General features: G+C 44.0%; 4 protein-coding genes across 4 annotated transcripts in view; 1 reads left to right on the plus strand and 3 right to left on the minus strand.

The window, feature by feature from the left end:
- The window catches only part of LOC107311753, a 23,369-nt gene extending 4,010 nt beyond the window's left edge, over positions 1-19,359 (plus strand). The window contains exon 4 of the mRNA XM_015858578.2: positions 18,932-19,359. Coding sequence (XP_015714064.2) covers positions 18,932-19,259 — 328 coding nt within the window. The 3' untranslated portion in view covers positions 19,260-19,359. The remainder of the gene's footprint in view (positions 1-18,931) is intronic.
- Positions 2,089-2,530, minus strand: LOC107312605 (histone H3). The gene has a single exon (XM_015860202.2). It carries the CDS (start codon positions 2,500-2,502, stop codon positions 2,092-2,094), a length of 411 nt encoding a protein of 136 aa, XP_015715688.1. The 5' UTR covers positions 2,503-2,530; the 3' UTR covers positions 2,089-2,091.
- On the minus strand, positions 3,747-4,565 carry LOC107312635 (histone H4). Its single transcript, XM_015860261.2, has one exon. It carries the CDS (start codon positions 4,530-4,532, stop codon positions 4,221-4,223), a length of 312 nt encoding a protein of 103 aa, XP_015715747.1. The 5' UTR covers positions 4,533-4,565; the 3' UTR covers positions 3,747-4,220.
- Positions 5,984-12,728, minus strand: LOC107312585 (histone H1.03). The gene is made up of 4 exons (XM_015860165.1): positions 11,117-12,728; positions 10,617-10,704; positions 7,411-7,562; positions 5,984-6,381 (listed from the first exon to the last, which is right to left on the minus strand). Exon 1 carries the CDS (start codon positions 12,711-12,713, stop codon positions 12,039-12,041), a length of 675 nt encoding a protein of 224 aa, XP_015715651.1. The 5' UTR covers positions 12,714-12,728; the 3' UTR covers positions 5,984-6,381; positions 7,411-7,562; positions 10,617-10,704; positions 11,117-12,038.
- Positions 19,360-20,418: the final 1,059 nt, after the last annotated feature.

The following is a 20,418-nucleotide window of genomic DNA, read 5'->3' on the forward strand; positions in this document are numbered from 1 at the left end:
TGTTTATAAAATATACCGGAGTATTGGCAGTCCGCCTGTACTTTTCAAGGTCAAGCTCGCAGGAGCAGAATCGCAAACCTAAGATAGCTCCTTAACAGGGAAAAAAACTCGTAGCTCTGTTAAAAGCTAAAAGAGCAACAGAAGAAAACACAGAAAAAAAACCCAAATCTAACTCAATTTGCCCCGCATTTCTCCACTCATAATATTCTTTGTGCACTGCGTTTTGAACGATTACTGTCACAACTGCGGTCGCGGTGACAAGGGGGCGTTGTGGCTCCTCTTCTGAGTGGGCCCTAGGTCCTGTTAAAGTTGAAAAAGTTTAATTAGGAAAAGAAAACATGTTCTTGCAACGAGATCTAAGGAGGCCACACTTATTTACTAAATACTGATACTATCGTTACTACGTATAATTCCTACAATAATAAATCGAGGGGAATGAAAAATGAGCTAAACGAAGCAAGCAAAATAAGGAGAGAGAATGAGTCCCCGTAACTGAGAGGCCTACTGTGAAATCTAGGCGAACGGCTGAAGGCTCCCACAACACCTCCCTGAACGCCCAGAACTCGAAAGACGTCAGTCCTGTTCTGTGACTGAGTTAAACATATAGAGTCCAGTCCCGTGACCTATCGTGTGTTCCCCTGGGGAGATGTGTCTCTTGCTGTAAGTTGCAGATTCAGTAAAATATTGCATGCTTATATGAGTTATGATGTGGAGATACTGATGAGCAGAAAAATTACAAAATTATTAAACCATGACAATATCTGACCATAAGACTGTGGACAATAGGCTACATCATTTTTGGTTGTGTTGTTCCATGTTAGGATCAGATTCGCAGCTGAAATTGCTTTGTAGCCAGGTGCCACTTTGAGGTTAGCAGAGGTTAAAATGTTTCAACACACAGAGCTGATAGTGGGAGGGAGGTCACAACATGAGTGAAGAGCACTTTGTTGGACAGATATTGCTGCCCGACATGGTGCAGGCCCAGGCACTATGTTAAGCTCTCAGACTGCAGTCAATTGAATCCACTCCCAAAAGTGGATGTGGGAATTATTCACTCTGTGGGTGTGTATATACATGTTGTGTTTGAAATACAAAATAGAAACATAGCTTCTCTGTCTACTACAGAGATCACAGCCATCGCACCCAACACTCAGTGACACTGTGGCTTTGTACCTTCATTGCAATTTCATTTCAAAATAAGATATGCAGATGTCTTGTCTCTAATGTAGATATTAACTGTTATGAGGAGCATCATGGGAGGGTGGAATAAGAAGAAATAAATCAGTGCTCACTCAGGGCTGCTGGCTACAAGGCACGCAGTGCAACTTCTTTTCTCATCCATTGGATTGCTGCCCCTGACAGATCCAGCGAGCAGGTCTAAGGGAAAATGCAAATATCACTAAGAAACTTCAGCTGGCAACAGGTGGCTGCTCAAGCATCTTATAGCGTTCTTTATCTGTGTTCTGCACTCTCCTAACCCAGGTTCAGAGCATGCACTTTCAAGCCATGGGAAAAGACAGGACTTTAGTTCCCATATTCATAGGAAAGTTCATTTTACTCCCTGTGATGAGCCTGTGAAGCCTGATTTTTAACATATATAAAACCTTGTTGTTAGAATGGTCCCTCTTCTGTGTGTGATAATGAGGATTCAAGCTTCCTAGTACCAATGATGTCCTTAATTCAGAAGGCTGCACTTACCCTAACACATAATCCTAGAATTCTAACTGCAGGAATCAGTACTGCTCAGTACTGTTTCTGCCTCTGTGTCTTCTGATTACTATCTGGGCTAACAAAAGATCAAGCACAGACATATATACTGATTACTGGTAAAATACACAATTTTTATCTTAAGACTTGTAAGAAAATCCTATTAAAAGAAACTTACCTCCTCACAAGATACATAAGCTGTTTGTATAGACAATACAGAATGGTTAAAAACTGCCAGTAGCTGGAGCTGCAAATAAAGTATTGATCTGTGAAAACTAGAGTTCGAGGATCAAAAATCTCAAACGCAGAACTTCAGCTCTTTTTATTGTGCATGGAGTGGCTCTTAAAAGAGCCTTTGGGTTTGGCAGTGAAGGGACAGCAGCCTTAGGCACGCTCCCCGCGGATGCGCCGGGCGAGCTGGATGTCCTTGGGCATGATGGTGACGCGCTTGGCGTGGATGGCGCACAGGTTGGTGTCCTCGAAGAGCCCCACCAGGTAGGCCTCGCTGGCCTCCTGCAGCGCCATGACGGCCGAGCTCTGGAAGCGCAGGTCGGTCTTGAAGTCCTGCGCGATCTCGCGCACCAGGCGCTGGAAGGGCAGCTTGCGGATCAGCAGCTCCGTGGACTTCTGGTAGCGCCGGATCTCGCGCAGCGCCACCGTGCCGGGCCGGTAGCGGTGCGGCTTCTTGACGCCGCCCGTGGCCGGCGCGCTCTTGCGGGCCGCCTTGGTGGCCAGCTGCTTGCGGGGCGCCTTCCCGCCTGTCGACTTACGCGCCGTCTGCTTCGTGCGGGCCATTGCCGAGAAGTTCTTCCCCGGTCACTGCTAACTGAGAGACGGAAAGCATCCGCTCAACGCGGGTTTTTATAGAGCTTCCCCATCTCTGATTGGACGCCTGAATGCCTCCTCCTGATTGGAGCTCTTGACAATCCCCGTCAGCGCTATAGCAAGCTGGAATTACTACGGCCGGTATCCCCACCAAATCTCAGTTATCGGTGCACGACCGAGGCGTGAGACCCATTTGTGACTCTGTGGTCACATCCCGTCTTTTCCAGTTTCCCCTCTACCCGAATTCCTTACAGTATAAAGGCCGTGTAACTGATGGAATTCATGAGAAATTCTTGAAACTTCTTATTATTTTAATAATTTATTTTTTTTCCACTCCCTTCTTCCCTCCCCCTTCCTTTTTCTTTTTTAAAATACGTTTATTACAGAATAATGAAAAGAAGAAGAAAAAAGGACTGTCCATTTCTCCTTATCTCCTCACAGAAATGGGCATGTTATCCTCACTACCTCAAAGAAAAGATCTCCCAGTTCCTCTTAACAGAGACAAATTGCATAACATGATATATCTATCACAGTTTGCAGCTGTGATGTGATGCAAACAGTAGCAGAGATGAATCCTGACTGCTATTTTCCTCACATTTTTTTCTTTTTAGTAAGAAAGTCAAGATGAGCGTTCAGAGCCACCAAGTTAAACAGTGAGTTTGCAAATGCTCAGAGGAGCAACATCCTGGAGCCATGAGGGCTGTGTGACAGTCATGGAGCTGGTGCTGCTCCATCTGTGCTGCTGAGCATTGAAACCGGAGGAAAAGCAGAGGTGACTGTGAGCATTTATTGACATTTTTATTTTGTTTTCTCTATGAGAATAAAGCGGTTGCACATCTTTTTAACATAAAACTGGGGAGGAGGGGGGAGAAACACAGAATTGTTCCTGTTATTTTCCTTTGATCTTTATGATGAAAGGTGTACTGCTACAGCACTTCACAAACACTTCCTGGACAGAGTAGTGGGGAAGAATTCTGTGACAGAATCCTTTTGGCAGGTCTCCTTTTCTTGTCTGGAGTTACTGTTACAACACTTTGCTAGGAATGTGGTTCTCGTTTGTGTTTTCCTTCCTTAACGAATCCTCTATTAAATATATTAGTTAAAAAAACAAACACCAATCAACAACAAACCCCCACAACTCAATGATTCCTGGATACAGTGAAGAAACAATTCATGTGGGATTGTCAACAGAAATTAAATACTTGCGTGGCATCAGCTTCCTTTTTATTTTATTCCCCCCATTGCAACACATCCTTTTTTTTTAACTCCCATATGCTGATCCTCCCCAAACGCTGATCTGCAGTCAAAGGATTTTTAGATCAAGTACAGTTATCATTAATATTTCAGATTGCACTCAACTCTGTGAGATCTAAATACAGAAATCAAATTGTTTTGATGATAATGTACTTTATTAGAAGGGTGCTCAGTGCTTACTGGGGAATTTAAGAAGTAAACAAACCCCTTTTAGGCAACTTAATTTCACTACTCAAAGTAGAGTGCCAAACATTACATGGCAAGTACTATAAACATTTGCAGAATAGTAACATGATTCTAATTACTAAGTAACAGCAGCTTCAAGAGGTGGTTTTTTAACAAAATGAGTGTCGCAGCTCTTTTCTAGTTTAAGTGGGTGGCTCTTAAAAGAGCCTTTGGGTTGTTTTAAAAGCGAAGTCTGACGTCAGGTAACTTTAGCCGCCGAAGCCGTAGAGGGTGCGTCCCTGGCGTTTGAGCGCGTAGACCACGTCCATGGCCGTGACCGTCTTCCTCTTGGCGTGCTCGGTGTAGGTGACGGCGTCGCGGATGACGTTCTCCAGGAACACCTTGAGCACGCCGCGCGTCTCCTCGTAGATCAGCCCCGAGATGCGCTTCACGCCGCCGCGCCGCGCCAGACGGCGGATGGCCGGCTTGGTGATGCCCTGGATGTTGTCGCGCAGCACCTTACGGTGGCGCTTGGCGCCCCCCTTGCCGAGCCCCTTCCCGCCTTTGCCTCTGCCAGACATATCTCCAGCAATGTCCAATTGCAAATGCGTGGAGAGCGGCGGGGAGCGGGTTTATTTGTAGTGCGAGAGCCGACCTAATTGGGAACTGCAGAGGAAGGGGTGGGGCTCTGTGCACTTACCGCCTAAGCCGCCTTCTGTTGGCTCATTCAGTCTCCACTGGCGCAAAAATTGCGGTTTTTTTTTTGTGAGTTTTCTTTCTTGGGGCATAACCTTTTCTGTTTCTTTTAAGTTGACGTTCTGGCTTTATTGTTATTGTTATTATTATTCATTTTGTTTTTAAAATTTGGTTCAATTAGAACTAAAACCTTGTTTTTAACTAAAACCTTGTTTTTCTTGTAATGGTTTCCTGATTACTGTATCTCTGATTTTTTTTTTTTTTCATTTCTTCAAATATATCATTATGAAATATGGGTCTGTATTTTATACTACATTTTCAAGTTTCTTTAATTATCCAGTAGCACGGATTCTTACATATGGCTGTAATGTAAATAGCTGCTCCTCAGAGATTTTGATTTGTTGTTGATTGCTTGTTTGTTTGTTTTTACAGGAGCTTCTTTAAGCAAAATGCATCCAGTAGCATTCCTGGTAGTTGATTTCCTCTTCCTTGAATTTCTTTACAATCTCAGTTCCCTACATTTCCTGAGCTTCTGCTCAAGGATAGTGTGATACAAAATGTACATTAATTGAGAGAGTTTAAGTTTTATTTGCTGTCTTTTATTTATTTTTAATAGGTAAAAAAATTATTTGGATGAGCGTACAGTGCTTTCCATTTCTATGGTTTTGTAAACATCCACGGGTCTATTTCTTTAGAGATGGAAAAATTAAATTCCTAGAAGAAGAATAAGGTGATAGGTGTTTTTATCCCTTAATGGAAGGTGTAGACCTCTTATTTTGATTTCTTCTGGGTTGAAAAACGTTCTGTTACAAACAAGAAATTGTTCAGCAGACTATGAGTTTCCTTACGAACTGAAAACGATTAGAAAAGCTGAAAAGCGTTTTCATGAGCGTTTGCTGCCCTCTCATGGATGTTACTTTACTCCTCTCCCTCTCTAGCCCGAAGTGACTTTATGCTCTACGTCTTTCTCGCACCGCCCGCCCCCCCCCTCCTTCCACTTCTCCTTTCCCCTCCCCCCCCCTTCCTCCCTCTTCCCCTTCCCTCCAATTCTCTCCCCTCCCCCTCCACCCCCTCTCCCTCTCTTTCAGTAAAGATACACTATAACATTAATCTACGATCAATTTTTTTTTTTGTCCTTCAGCTTCACACTTCCCTCCCTCCTCCAGTGCCCCCAGTTTCTCTCACTCTGCAGAATTTGCATCAGCTTGTTGGCTTTGCCACACAGTGTTTAAGGCCTAAAACTAACCTTGAGCCATATCAGGCAGAATGTGGTGAGCACCTCAGTTAAAGGATTGTTGGAAATATCCTCAATAATTTTTGGTCAGGACAGTATCTCTGATAAAAGCAGTTTTTATTTGCAATTGCAATGAGGGGCACTGCAGAAGCATGCCTAGGGACATGATTTTTTATACCATGTCTCTCATGCGTTTCCCCTCCCCTGTTTCCCCTTTAGTTGGGTATTCCAGGTTACAATTTTACCCGAGGTTTGCATTTGTTAATTACATTCGGTGTTAATTCATGTGCTATCTTGTGCCAATCAGTTGCTATTCTGCTGTTTGTTTCCAAGATGTCTTGGTACTCTTATCATATTGGTATGTTGATTCCTTTCAAGGCTTCTTCCGTTCTCTCCGAGGGACTCTTTGTTAAACAAAGAACTCCGGGGAAGGGGCAGTGGTTCCATTCCTTCCTGATCTCTTCAGGCACATCCTTAGGTATATCATGACTTGTACAATTCTACAATGTGTACAACAAAACATTACATATATATACATATATACATACACATATATATACACACATACATATATAAAAACTATATATATAGTTAGTATCGTTTATATATATATATAAACTAACACAATGTATGTTTATATGTATAAACATATAATATGTTTATGTAAACATACATATAAACATGCATATACATACATACATATATAAACATACATATAAACAAACATTGTGTTAGTTTATACAGGTATACTGTTAATTCTTTTAACTTCTCCTCTTTGGATCCTTTATTACTCAGGTTTTGTTTGTCCAGTACCAAAAATCAGTAGTTTTGTTTCAGATGACTGGACAGACAGGATCTGCAGTCTTTGTACTTATGACTTTTACCTAATTTTTAATAACTACAAATTGCTTCACTTAGATACTGAGACCTTGAAATGAAATATTCTTATTTTGTTCTAAATGCAGAGACAACATTTGATTCCCACAGGATTAACAGACATCAGGATTAGCTTTCAACATCAATATTGATTCTTGTAGTCATGTTGCGTTTTGAGTTTGGTACATAGTAGCTGTATTGCTGTGACAACCTGAACAGTGAAGCAGGAAACAGATGCTCTGCTGGAATTTAGAATAAAGGGGGGCTAAAAGAGGGAAACTTAAAGGTAGTTTATAGAAACAAGTAAAGGAAAGTTAAAGGTAATAAGTAAAAGAAACAAGGGGCCTAGAGAGCAGGGAGGATGCGGATAAGGGGTGAGACCTCACGGATGACATCAGGCAAGGAGGAGAATAGATATTGTAAATACCAGAAGAGGAGTTGCATCCCCCTGATAAGAACAAGAGGGGGTCTGTATGCTAAAGAACTATTGAATATGTATCAGAATTCCGAGAACTATTGACAATGTATTAGAATTCTGAGAAATCACATTGACTATGTATTAGATGTAACTATATCTGTGTCACGATTTTACAAGTCGGGGTGCAAATTTGGTGGAGCTATCCCCCTTGCACCCAGCGCTGGAATAAACATACCTGCTTTATAACCCATCTCCGGATTATAGAATTTTATTCCGCAAGTCAAACCCAGGGATCCATGCCTGGACTGCTGCACCCTGATCCTCAGCTACTGCTAGTAAACACTTGGAGGACACAAATGAGGCTGGGGCAGATGGAGGTTCTACCTTCTGAAAATTCAAAGAAAACTAAAAAGTTAGAGGTTTTAATAGAACAAAACAAATTTATGAAGGGAACACAATTTGTTATCTTGTCACAGCAGGGGAAAGCCCTTTCCTGTCATCTGCTCTCAAGATGTGCAGGTATTTTCTTATCTGGCCTTTCATATTTATCTCTGATCCTGGCAACTGTGACATAATAAATATCACAGTGAAAAGACTGAGTTTTTGGAAGGTTTGTTTCTATGCAAAATCTTAATTAGACATTCATGTTGCTTGGAGTCTGCAGCATAAGGAAGCATCCATGCAGTGTGGGCACTGTAGAAATTTAAGAAACTGTGCTATCTTTCATTCATCTCAGAACAGACATTGTTAATCTGAGCAATTTACAAATATGAAAAACACTACAGCCCAAAATACAGCCTATATGATATCTGCAAAAAATATAATAGATATTCCATGGCAGCTGAGATGTCCTGACCTAGAATCAAGTCTTGCTGGAATCCTATTCCAACATACAGGGATGCTGCAGTCCTATTCCAGAACCCCTGGATAGTTACCACCTGGGGAACTTTCTGCTTGTTGGGTCTTGGAAAAGGACACAACTAAAAGACAGAAACAATGACATCATGGGCAAGGATACATGCTCTAAAGCAAAGTTTTCCAAGGACTAGAAACTAAGCAGGTCATAAGCATTCCAAGAACACAAAACAACAAAAATCAGTTATCCCTTCTGTTGTTCTGATTTTTCTTTCCTTTCAGTCTGCCCTGAATAGTTCACTCCTCAAAGTCAGGTTGAACCAGGATCTGTGCACCCTGATCGTGTTGTAGGCATCTCTGTTCATTGCAGGGGATTTAAATATTATTTCCAACTTTAAGGATTCTATGATCTTAGCACATGGCTCATTTTGGCACATACAGAGCTGAGCTCATCTCTTCCTGATTTCCCCAGCATCACAAAGCATCCTAATATGATAAAGAAAAGAAACAAAAGCCCAGATGTCCAATAAAGGTGTCATACATCACAGTGAGATGTGTCTCATCTCTACGGCAATCATAAACAACAGAATCAAACTTTGCTTGACAATTTACAGTTGGATAGTTGAAATGACAGGAAAATTGTATCCCCTAATTTTTTATTAGGATATCTGCTTGCCTTATGTCCAGAATAGGAAACTGCTAGGTAGCCAATGGGGCCCCAAGATCCACATGGCAATCTAGTTCTGTGGCAATGACTTAATGGTTTAAGTTGGCCTATTTTTGTAGGAGAGGGAGTTGTGCAACACCTGTTCCCATAGGTAAGATAGGCTGACAGCCCCACAGCAGCAGTACACAGGCTAAAGGAAGAAGAGAGAAAAAAATTGTTCCACGATACGGGATGAAATTGCTGCAATGTGATTGCCACAAATCCATCACATTGGTGCATGCATGCTCATTTTTCTCAGTTAGCTCTTTGCTGCTGCACTCCCTGTTTCCAGTTAGGTAAAACAAAATAAAACAACAAACAAAAAAGCCACACACAAGAATTTTCAGGCAGTAATTACACTATTCTGTCCAGCTCAGCTTTACACAATGTAACAGAATAAGTATTTGCTTCTTTGAAATAAGTCATATGATTTCGTAATTTATATTGTTGCAGAATATAGTAGAATATAGAATATATTGCTGCAGAATATGAAGCAAATGTTCTCAGGTCCATCTCCTGAATAACCCCTTCCACAATTGGTTTCAAATCCACTCAAGAGAATCAGTAGAAAGACAGCTAGACAAAGGATGAAGAATTAACTTTTTCAAGTATGCTTGCATAAATAGACATAGAGACAGCTGATCTTTTCACTTATTGTGAAATCTTTAAAGGGAACACCATGTGTTTTCTAGAGAAGTGAACCACCAAGAAGCAGAGTGCAGGGTTTGACCACCTGAAGGCAAACTTCTGAAACTAGACTGAGAAATGGAGACTAAGAAAGAAGATTGTACTGATGAAGTAATTTGGACTTAATGAATGATGGATTCTAGGAACTTGAAGAACTCTACAGAAGCTTTTGTAGACATTAAGTCCTTTGTATCAGAAGGGTAATGCTATGTAAGTGATCATGATGTATGAGCTGGATGTCAACTGTGGTACTGACACAACCCTGAGCTGTCATGAATAAATCAGCAAAGATAATGTAACCTATTCTGCTGTATTTTCTCCCTTTTATACACAGTTTAACAGATTACTATAGATCTACCTAATGTTATTGTCCTTGTACTTCATCCACTGGTTCCTATATAGCTGATACAATCATTATTCCTGCATTGCCACACAATTCCTTTATTGTGGTGTGGAACTCATAGATTATTTGGCAGCTGCCTCCACCCAAGAACTGTAAAGTCCATTTAACTGTGTTAGCTGCAATTTAGCTGCATTCTCCTTTCTTCTGAAGGGATCTTAGACTGGTACTACTGAACACAGGCCAGTGCTCCATCACCAGTGGTGTTCAGTCACTCCCTAATCTTCTAAAACTTATATAATGCAAAGATATCTGAATTTGATAAGTATTTGAACTGGATTTTCTTTAAAAAAAAAAAAAATCAGTAATCAACATTTGTCACATTTCCTCCAACTTCTCAGTTTTTCTGAAGAAATTCCCTAATCCCTCCCCTGGGCAAATAGAGGTGGTAAATGACAGCACACCAACACAGAACCACTGCCATTTAGCCCAGCTCATCTCCCAGGCCAAAACGTTTATTCCAGAACAATCCCCAATTCAATTAGCAGGGCATGTAATGCTGGCTTTTGGGGTTTTTTTTGTTTTGTTTTGTTTTGTTTGTTTTTTCATCCTGCTGCAACTAGTTTTTTGCTTTTTCAGGCTCTGATCAAAAGTAATAAACTGACCACTAATATTACATTTGCCACAGCACTGTATCTGTTGTTTGAACGCACTCAGCAAAAATCCACTTCTTTTTGACCACGTGCAGAGAGATGGAAAAACACAGCTGACCCAGTCTCATTAAGTCACTGCAAGTAGGTGGGTAAAACCCTTTAAAAATCAGTGGGTGTGACAGCAAGCAACTTTAACTTACGGTAGGTGTGAGACTGTCAGGCACAGCTCCACCCCAACCTCTGGATCTCAACTCAGGACTTGGAGCTGTTAGTGAACTGTGAGCCGGCCTGGGAAGTTCAGGGAAAAAGTAAAACATAGAGATGTACATGTGGGTTTGTGTGTTACATAGAGGAAGAGGTCGTAGGTCCCAATAAGGACTAAACTGTGCTAGGATGACCTGCAGAAAAAGTTGAACACCAATGTCTTTAACAGCACAAACTCTGTTTTGAATTCATTCCCATTTAGTACAGGGATTTCAGAAATTCAGACTTTACAAAACAAAGCAAAGAAACAAAAAAGACCAACCCCACGACTATCTGCAAATTCCTGCCTAACAATTTCTCCTCCAAACTGCAGCCCCTCCCACCCCCCCCCCCCCCCCACCCCCACTGTTTTAATCACTTCGGATACGTGTGCTGAAGAGCTAAGATCGAGCCTCTTTATTGAGAGCTGAGCAGATCTGCGAACTTGCTTCCTGACCTTACCGCTGAGGAAACAGCGGTTCCGGCGCTACGTATAGAAGCAAAGCAGACATCCAGTTCCTTTATTTCCCTTCGCTCAATCCCCCACGCAAACCTGAGTGCAGGGTGAACTCTCTAAAGGCGGAGGATGCGGTCGAGTCGTCCGCGTAGGGGTGAAGCTGGAAGCAGACAGGGGTGCTCCGAGCCCCACTAGTTCCTACTGAGCTCGGATCCGCCGCTGGCGGCCAGACAAGAACCGAAGGGAAAAAGGGAAAAGCTCTAAAGGAAAAGCTTAAGGCACCTAAACAGTGCGGAGAGCTTCAGGAGCAACTCCCGTGCTCGGAGCCTCACCCTACGAGAGACGAGATTCTCGGGGTCAGAACTGCACAGTGAGTGAAATAAACCCACACAGAGGAGGCAAATACGTATTCATTAAGTTCATACATCCCTTCCGCCGAGCGAAAAACTTGAATTTCCGCCCGACAGAAGAGAGACGGAGCGGCTGTGCAACTCGGAAACCCCGCGCAGCCCATCAGCCCAACCGCAGCCAATGTTCGCTCAGCGCGGGCTTTTCAAAATCAGCAGCGATGGGGAGAGCAAAGAGCGCGCCCACCGCGGCGCAGCCCCGGACCGACGAGAGCTGCGCGGACTCTCTCACGAACCCTCCAGGCTCGCTTTTTCCGTACGGCCGCCGTGAGGCTCCTCACAGCGCACCGGCTCGGACGAGGTGCAATGAGCTGCCGCGGGGGCGGCACCTGGGGAGAGCAGAGGGAGGGCGGTCGGTCTGAGAGCGGTGCTGAAAAAGCGAACCTCCATCTGCACGCACAGAAAAACCCGTAAGAAACAGCGTTTCAGCTCTTTTTGGGAAACTTTGGGTGGCTCTTAAAAGAGCCGTTGGGTTTATCTGCAAAGCAGAAGGGGGGGATATTTTTTTAGGTTATTTACTTCTTCTTGGGTGCCGCCTTCTTTGCCTTGGCTACCTTGGGTTTGGCCGCCTTGGGCTTGGCAGCTTTGGGCTTCACCGCCTTTGCCTTGGCCGGGCTCTTGGCAGCTACTGCCTTCTTGGGCTTGACAGCCTTGGTCGCCTTCTTGGGGCTCTTCACTGCCTTCTTGGTGGCAGCAGCCGCCGGCTTCTTGACTTTCTTGGGGCTCTTCTTCACTGCCACTGCTTTCTTGGGCTTCTTGGCAGCAACTGCAGGTTTCTTAGCTGCTGTCTTCTTGGGCTTGGCTGCCGCTGTCTTCTTCCTGGGAGCCTTCTCCTTCACCTCACCCGGCTTCTTGCTGAGGCGGAACGAGCCCGAGGCTCCGGTGCCCTTGGTCTGCACCAGGGTGCCTTTGCTGACCAGGCTTTTGAGCCCCAGCTTGATGCGGCTGTTACTTTTTTCCACGTCGTATCCGCCGGCGGCCAGCGCCTTCTTGAGCGCGGCGAGGGAGAGCCCCTTGCGCTCCTTGGAAGCGGACACGGCCTTGGTGATCAGCTCGGTGACGCTGGGGCCCGCGGGCTTGCGGGCTTTGGCGCCGCCCGCCGCCTTCTTCGGCTTCTTGGCGGGCGACGCCTTGGTTGGGGTCGGAGCGGCGGCCACATCGGGCGCAGCAACGGGAGCGGTCTCGGCCATGGCGCCTCCTGCGGAGCTCCGCGAACAATAGCGCGATCGCCGCCGCCGCCCCCTTTATAGCAGCGCCGCGCGCTCTGATTGGTTCGCCCCGCCGACCGCCGCCGCTCTGGTTGTGTTTCTTGTCGGTCCAAAAAGCTCCTTTTCCTACAGAAATTGGCCTCCCCCGCACCCAGTTCCTTACTGGGAGGTGAGGGGACGTGGATGCTGCAAGCTGGAAGAGTTACCCGTTAGAATAAAGAGAAATAAAGTAAAGGAGATCCGAGAAACTCTGCTGAGTGGAGTTGTGTTGACCCTAGCTGAGGGAAACATTGTATTTATCTCCTAAATTAAAAGCATCCCTTTAGCTAAATCTACACAGCCGGCATGAAACCATGTACTTCAGAAGCTCCTCTCCAGAATAGGGCAAATACATCAGTGGCTTCAGTGTCTGATCTCAGCGTAAACCGGTATGAAAGCTGAGGAAGTAACACAACCCGGCCCCGCAGCGCGGGCTCGGCTCCCGCTCCCCTTCTTGTACATAACATCCCACTCGGCACCCGCTCGGTTGGCCGCAGCTCTGCCGGTGCCGGCAGGCGGAGGTTGGTGCTCCAGCAGAGCAATGAAAGCCGATGTCTCTTTAAGTCTGTTTTGGTATTGCAAGGGAGCAAAGCACCAACGAGCCTCTCCCTGAGGGCTGATGTGTCAGTGCATCCTAAAGGGGTTGCTTTGTCATGACACGGGGTTAGCTACCAGTGTAGTACATCGGCTTTTGATCTTTAAACCTAGACGTCTTTGTATCGTAGTTTATTAAAATTCGTTGTGAAACAGAATCTGGGTGTAATGAAAATCTGAACTGAGTGGAGACTTAAAGCTCAAAGTCTCGTCCTTGGAGGGTATGATTGGGATAATTTATTATCCAAATAGATTTCTCTGTTCTAATGTGCAAATGTTTAAGTGTAGTGCTTTGATAACAGCATGCAATGCTTTGCTATTTCAATCTTTTTAGAAGAAATAACAGAACTCACTCCATTTCAAGAGGTTCTCTTTTCCAGGTAGATCCATATTAAATAAAAATTGACACATTCTCAGTTTCCATCTTCAAATTTTCCCCTCCCTTTCATGCGGCTTTCTTATTCAGCGTGGCCTGTCTGTAATAATATTGTTGCACACACTGGTTACAAGGCCATCACTAGCTGCTCAAATCTGTGGAGCAGATACACTCAGGGCTTTGAGAAACAGAAACAGAGTAAAACAACTGAGGTCACAGCACTGTGTTAAAGCAGCCTGGATAAACAGATGCACAGCTGCCTTTAAGTTGAAAATGTGCATCTCTGAGAAATTACAAGAACTGCATCTGAGCAGCATCTCCTGGCAAATGAGAGATGGGAATATTGAATGACCTTTGTGAATATTTTATGTGAGTTTTTCTTACAGTCACTCACAAGTCAAGAAGTCAAACCTCTACATCAAATAACAGATGTGAACTATTCCAGTAATCTTACATTCTTAATTTTTATTAATTGGAGGTTAAATGAGGAAAAAAATACATGGCTTAGTGAGGTACCACAGGGAGTGCAGTTTGGTGTTCAAGATGAAGGTACCTGTGTGTTTTGGCTGCTATAGCAAGCATGACAGAAATGTTAATGTAAGGTTGTATGACTGTCTACTGTATGAAAACAAAAACTGGAAAGCAATTTTTATTCTGATTTCATCTGATGGTTATTTCTTAAAATGTGGAGAGTTGAGGCCTTTAGTGATGGGTCTGAAGACTGACTCAGAACTGCTGACAGTGAGGAAATGGTTATATGTAAACTGGTGGTGGAGACTATTGTAGTAACAAATATATGTAGTTTGCTCCGAAAGTTTTGCCTCCTATTTACTTCCATAGAAACTACAACAGACACAAAGAGCACAATAGCACTATTTTATGCTTTTATGGTTTCAACTGAAAGAATGAAAATAGCACAGGCGTGTTTTAGATATTGCTGAGTACTGGAACACCATGTAATCACAGGCCACACATTTGGGAGGAGCTGCTGCCTTTATTATGGGGCAGCAGGGAGTGAGTGACACCAGGACAGCTGGCCTGAATTAGGGACACCATGCAGAACACTGTAAAGCAGTGAGGAGTTGTAGGGAGGAGGAGCTGCTGCCTGGGATTCTAATCCAGTCTAGCCTGTCTATCCTTCAGCAGCTGAGAGCTTCTATTGCTGATGGGGGACTGGTCAGCAGGCAGTACTGCTGTTGTGCATCATTCAGCAGGTGGTGAGTGACTGTATTTGTAATTCCATTTTTGGTTTCAGTTCTTGCTTCTTAGTAAATAACTCTCAGCCCATTAGTCCTATTTTTTACTATTTCTCTTGATATGTGGAATCAAACTCTATAGCCTGTTAGGATATAAAGCAGGTATGATTTAATAAAGAGATGTGCACACAGCCCTGGTGCAAGGGGTTAACACTCCAAACTTGTCTGCCAGAGGAAAAAGCATGTTACAGATATAGGCCAAACTAATACATAATCAATAGTCTCCCCCTGAGTTTAGTTACATATTCATTACATTCCCTGTAACCCCACTGGCAAAGACGGTTCCCCCCCTTCTCTCCGTTGTTGTTTTGGGATAAAGATTCCTCTCCTGCTGTGAGAACTCCTGTTTTCTTCTGGTGTCAGCTTGCATGTGGGGCGCCCCCACACATTGATGTCATCTTGCCCTGTGAATATCTAATCATCTTTCTGCCAGCTGTTTTTGGGCTGCTCCCAAACTCCTATCTTCATGGCCTTCTTCCCCTTGTTTTCCCAGACTTAGTGTCTGCAATTCCCCCTCTCTCTGCCCCCCTTAACATAAACTATCTGTAACTACCCTTTGCCTTGGTTTCTATGAGGCCCCCTTTCCCTTTCAGTAGCAAATTTTTCCCTTTTTGTTTATTATGGGGTCCTTTTCACTCTTCACTCTCTCACATCCCACTCAAGAGGGAATGAGGGGAGTGAGTGAAAGGCTGTGTAGTTTTGAGCTTCCTGCCAGGTTAAATTAAAGCAGCTAGCATATTTTATCTGAGAAATTGCCCTATTTTTCAACATTACCACCACCATCAGCTCTACATTTCCACCAGCATTTAACAGGTGGGTCCTGTATGCCATGCCCATAAAAATCTGTTTCAGTGGAGGTGACCCACTGGTGCTGCCATCTTGTCAGACTGCCCATCAGTTGCCATCTGTCACATGACAACAAAACATAATGGAATAATGGTGGGGAGGTTCATCTTCTATTGCCATACCACCATCTCTACCTCTGATATCATGGGCCAGCATAGTAGGAGGCATTATCTTGGGAGCGGCCCCTACAGGTCTCAAGTCCTCCCAGGGGCAATGGAACCAAGGTTTTATAGTTCTACAGTGCATTAGCATTTATATGTATATGCTTCTTCTCTCTTTCTTTATTATCACGACAACTTCTGCACTTACTTAGAAACTGGAATGTATTTACAGTTTTGAGCAGGAGATTTCAAAACCATCAGCATTTCATATAATATATATTATATTTCATATAATATGTATAATATATATATCATATGTACTATATATTATCACACACATATATATATATTCTACACAGGAGATTACTCCCATCCACTGTGTTAGGAGCTCATGATAAGAGAAAATGACTGGATATATCAGGCTATGGGTTCTCACTGGGGAAAACATGAGCTTTTCTATGAACTAGGTCAAATTAAAGGGAAAAAAGAGAAGAAAGTGAGTGTTATAGAAACTCTTGGATCATTTTTCTCTGCCTCTTTACTCAACTACATTTTGCATTGTAACATTCAGGTATAGTATGCTATAATTATCCAAGTATTCTAACTGTATTTTAATTTCTCAGCCACTGCAGGTTGCAATTTAAAATTTCAGCCATTGTAGAATGTAATACAAAGCAAGGAATGTGTGTTAACATAGAAACTTAGGATAATTACAGTAGGAAAGCTTCCTCAGGCTTTGATGTTCCACTATTTCAACTGTCAGATGCTGTATTTGACTATGATCATTCAATTTTTCTTCCCTTCCTATGCAGAATAAAGAAGTTTCAATGGAAATTCTGAAATAATTTATTATTATATTGTTACTTTCCTTTCAGGAGCAAGAACTGTTTCTGATCAAGATCTAATGGCTGCAGCTGAAGCTGGCTCTGTCACACAGGAGTGGAAACGGAAAGAAGGAACAACATATGCATATTTAGGAATAAGCGTAAACTAGGAACAATTGTTTTTCAGTTCTCAGTCTTGGGGTGAGAAAGAGCATTTTCTAAACATCAGAAAAGAGCTCTGTTCGGAACTGCAGGGTTACAGCACTGCCCCTTGGAAACTCCAGTTATGATGCAAGCAGACAAGTTTAGGTGTAGTAGTGAAGGAAGCCAAGGATGTTTAGAAAACTCTTCATGTGCTTTGAAATGCTTCTTTTTTTTTCCCCCTAGAAACGGCAAAAGTATTATACAGAGTTCCCCAACACAACTGATACCAATAAACCCAATACCTATTATGGTATAACTGGCCAAACTTTTACTTCCTACTTCAGCCCACATTGTTGATATGTTTATGCACTATACAGTGAAGGCATGTCCTGGTTCAAAACTCATTGCTTTAGTTTTAACATTTAATAAATTAACTAAGTAGCTGTAACCTATAAAGTGATAAAGACTTTTCTATTATACTAGCATAAAATGTCAATTAGTTCTTTTTCAAAAATGTAAATACAGAAATTCCTCCTTCAGTCCTTGAAGCTTATCATGTTCTTCAACACTCTTTGATGACCAGTATATAATTATTTGTTTAACAGAAAATTGTTTACTTAAAACCTACCTGTGACAACTATGGTACCTGAACAATGGAATAAGGCAAAGCAATCGGGAGAACTTCCACCCTGACATTGGAGCCTGAAATTCACAAGTTCATTCTCAAGATTTAGGAGATGTGTCCCAGCAATTTCAAATAGATAACTTATTTTCTAAAGCTCTGTGTATTTGAAAGAGTTCTGTGACACATAAAGGATCAAAGGAAAAGCCAATCCTTTGACATCTTTTCTGTCTTTGTTGACAATGAGGGTTGCATTCTGACATCCAGTTTACAGCTGACAATCATGTTTCATGTCTTAGACACCTGATCATGCTGCTGAAGTGTACTGAGATCATATCTGTGTATGAAAGCTATAAATCATCATTTCACCTCCATCTATAACTATTTGTGCACAAATTTACGGGAGAGAAAAAATAAAGCACAAGTCTGTAAAGTAAAAATTGTTCTATGTAAATTATTTTAAAAGGAAAGAAGCAAAGAAGAATGTTGTACAAATGAGTGAAATTGGAGATAGCCTGAAAAACAGAGAAGAGAGTTAGCCACTAAGAAAATCTACAAGAAACGCATCCAGAACCCACAGGCATTTAAGATCATGTTCACTGAATCTGAGCCTTTAAAAACAGCATGGTTTAAAATTACCAGTTACGGTTTATGCAATTTGTTATTAATTCTTAGATATTTCTTTGTTATTATCTATGTATACCTAACGGCGCATTGAGGGGAAAAAAAAAAAAAAAAAAAAAAAAAAAAAAAGAATTGGAATGGAAGAAAGTCATCGTGTTCCTAAGGATCAGCAAATTAAGCATGCATACGGCTCTATATACTGTATAGTCATCTTCAGTTTGTATGTACAGTGCTCACCATCAAAGTAAATGGGTAGAAGAGTTTAAAGACATGGTGCTATACTAAAAGGAAAAAGAATTAAAGAAAATTCCCATGGTCAGGCACCAGTTTCACCAAAAACAAAACAAAACAAAAACAAACAAAAAAAAAAACAAACTAAAAAAACCAACACCACAAAAGCAATCCTTTACCTTGGAACTACACAGGAATTTATACACAGCAACTGATATATGAATACTGACAATACTGGGATTTATGAAAAGCGGGGAATTAATAAACAAAGCGGTACAGAAACGAATGAGTTGCAATAGAAAAAGAAAGAGAAACAGGTTATTCAGGAAGTGTACATTCCACCGAAAAAAAGAGGGATGAGAGAAAGAGAACGTAATAAGGAAAATGAAAAGCGCTGCAGACCGAAGAAGAGAATCAGCCAGGAGGAGGCCCCTCCCGCCGGGGAGGAGGATGCAGTGCCGCTCCCGCCCCTGCTTTCAATCAGGTCCGACTATACACCATAACATCGACGTGCGCAGCGCCCTCTCTCCATTCGCATCGGAGAGTTGAGGCTATCAGAATGTCTGGCAGAGGCAAAGGCGGGAAGGGGCTCGGCAAAGGGGGCGCCAAGCGCCACCGTAAGGTGCTGCGCGACAACATCCAGGGCATCACCAAGCCGGCCATCCGCCGCCTGGCGCGGCGCGGTGGCGTGAAGCGCATCTCGGGGCTGATCTACGAGGAGACGCGCGGCGTGCTCAAGGTGTTCCTGGAGAACGTCATCCGCGACGCCGTCACCTACACCGAGCACGCCAAGAGGAAGACGGTCACGGCCATGGACGTGGTCTACGCGCTCAAGCGCCAGGGACGCACCCTCTACGGCTTCGGCGGTTAAACTCGACTCCGATTTCGGCAACCCAAGCTCTTTCGGAAACCCAAAGGCTCTTTTCAGAGCCACCCACTGCTTTCAAAGAAAGGGCTGTCACCATGCCTGATGTGCCGGGTTTTTTTATTTCGTTTAATAGTTTTGCTCTTTCTGTCCCCTGACCGTATTCCCAGCTATTCTGTTTTCTGCTTGCTGACCGCAGAGCTGCGTAGCTCAGCGCTCTAGCGGCATCGCCGTTTTCCTGCAACTGCTCTACTGCCTCCGCTTCCCCGCAGGCAGGCGCTTACCGGGCGCCGTTCGGACTGACACTCGCACCAGGGCTCTTTTGACTTCTTCAGATGTTCTTCTGGCGTCCGCAAAGGACGGGAGAAAGGGACTCTTGACACCCAAAGACCGAGGTGGTGAGGGAGGAGCTGAAGCGGGTTCTAGCCTGACAGGGACCGCGCCGGAGGTTAAGGGGGTGGGAAACAGTGAAGAGGCGCCTATTCCTCTTCCCTCCGCCCGCAGAAGCTGCGCATGCGGGGCTCGCGGCAGCGGAGGAGACCACAGCCCCGCAGTGTCCGCTCCTTTTTCCCGGCTGGGCGTTTCTCCCGCTCTTTCGAAAAGCGCGCGCAGGGCCACCCGCGGCCGCTTCCGCCGCGGTCGCCGTTCGGGAGGAGGGCGGGGTGCGGCTTCAGCGCAGCATTCCGGGTTGTGGTCCGGCTGGAGCAGTGGTGCCGAAAGAAGAACTCAGGGCTCTCCGGACACGGCGCCTCTGTCCGGCCGAACTGCGAGACCCGCACGGACGGAAAACCCCCAGCCAGTGCCTCCGTACGCAGGCATCCTCCGTACGGGGCATCCCAAACCAACACGCTACACAAACACTCATCGAGTCAGGGCATTCCAAGCTCTTTTGAAAAAGCTGTAGGTGGCTCTGAAAAGAGCCTTTTGTGTTTGTTTCAGGAATCGTTCTAAGTCGAGCTCACTTGGCCTTAGCCTTGTGGCTGTCGGTCTTCTTGGGCAGCAGCACAGCCTGGATGTTGGGCAGCACCCCGCCCTGCGCGATGGTGACCTTGCCCAGCAGCTTGTTGAGCTCCTCGTCGTTGCGGATGGCCAGCTGCAGGTGGCGCGGGATGATGCGCGTCTTCTTGTTGTCGCGGGCCGCGTTGCCCGCCAGTTCCAGGATCTC

This window comes from Coturnix japonica, chromosome 1 (genome assembly GCF_001577835.2).
Source record: "Coturnix japonica isolate 7356 chromosome 1, Coturnix japonica 2.1, whole genome shotgun sequence".
Lineage (NCBI taxonomy): Eukaryota > Metazoa > Chordata > Aves > Galliformes > Phasianidae > Coturnix > Coturnix japonica.

Coding starts and splice junctions, on each gene's coding strand:
- LOC107312585 (XM_015860165.1), bottom strand. CDS start 12,713: ATGGCCGAGACCGCTCCCGTTGCTGCGCCCGATGTGGCCGCCGCTCCG.
- LOC107312635 (XM_015860261.2), bottom strand. CDS start 4,532: ATGTCTGGCAGAGGCAAAGGCGGGAAGGGGCTCGGCAAGGGGGGCGCC.
- LOC107312605 (XM_015860202.2), bottom strand. CDS start 2,502: ATGGCCCGCACGAAGCAGACGGCGCGTAAGTCGACAGGCGGGAAGGCG.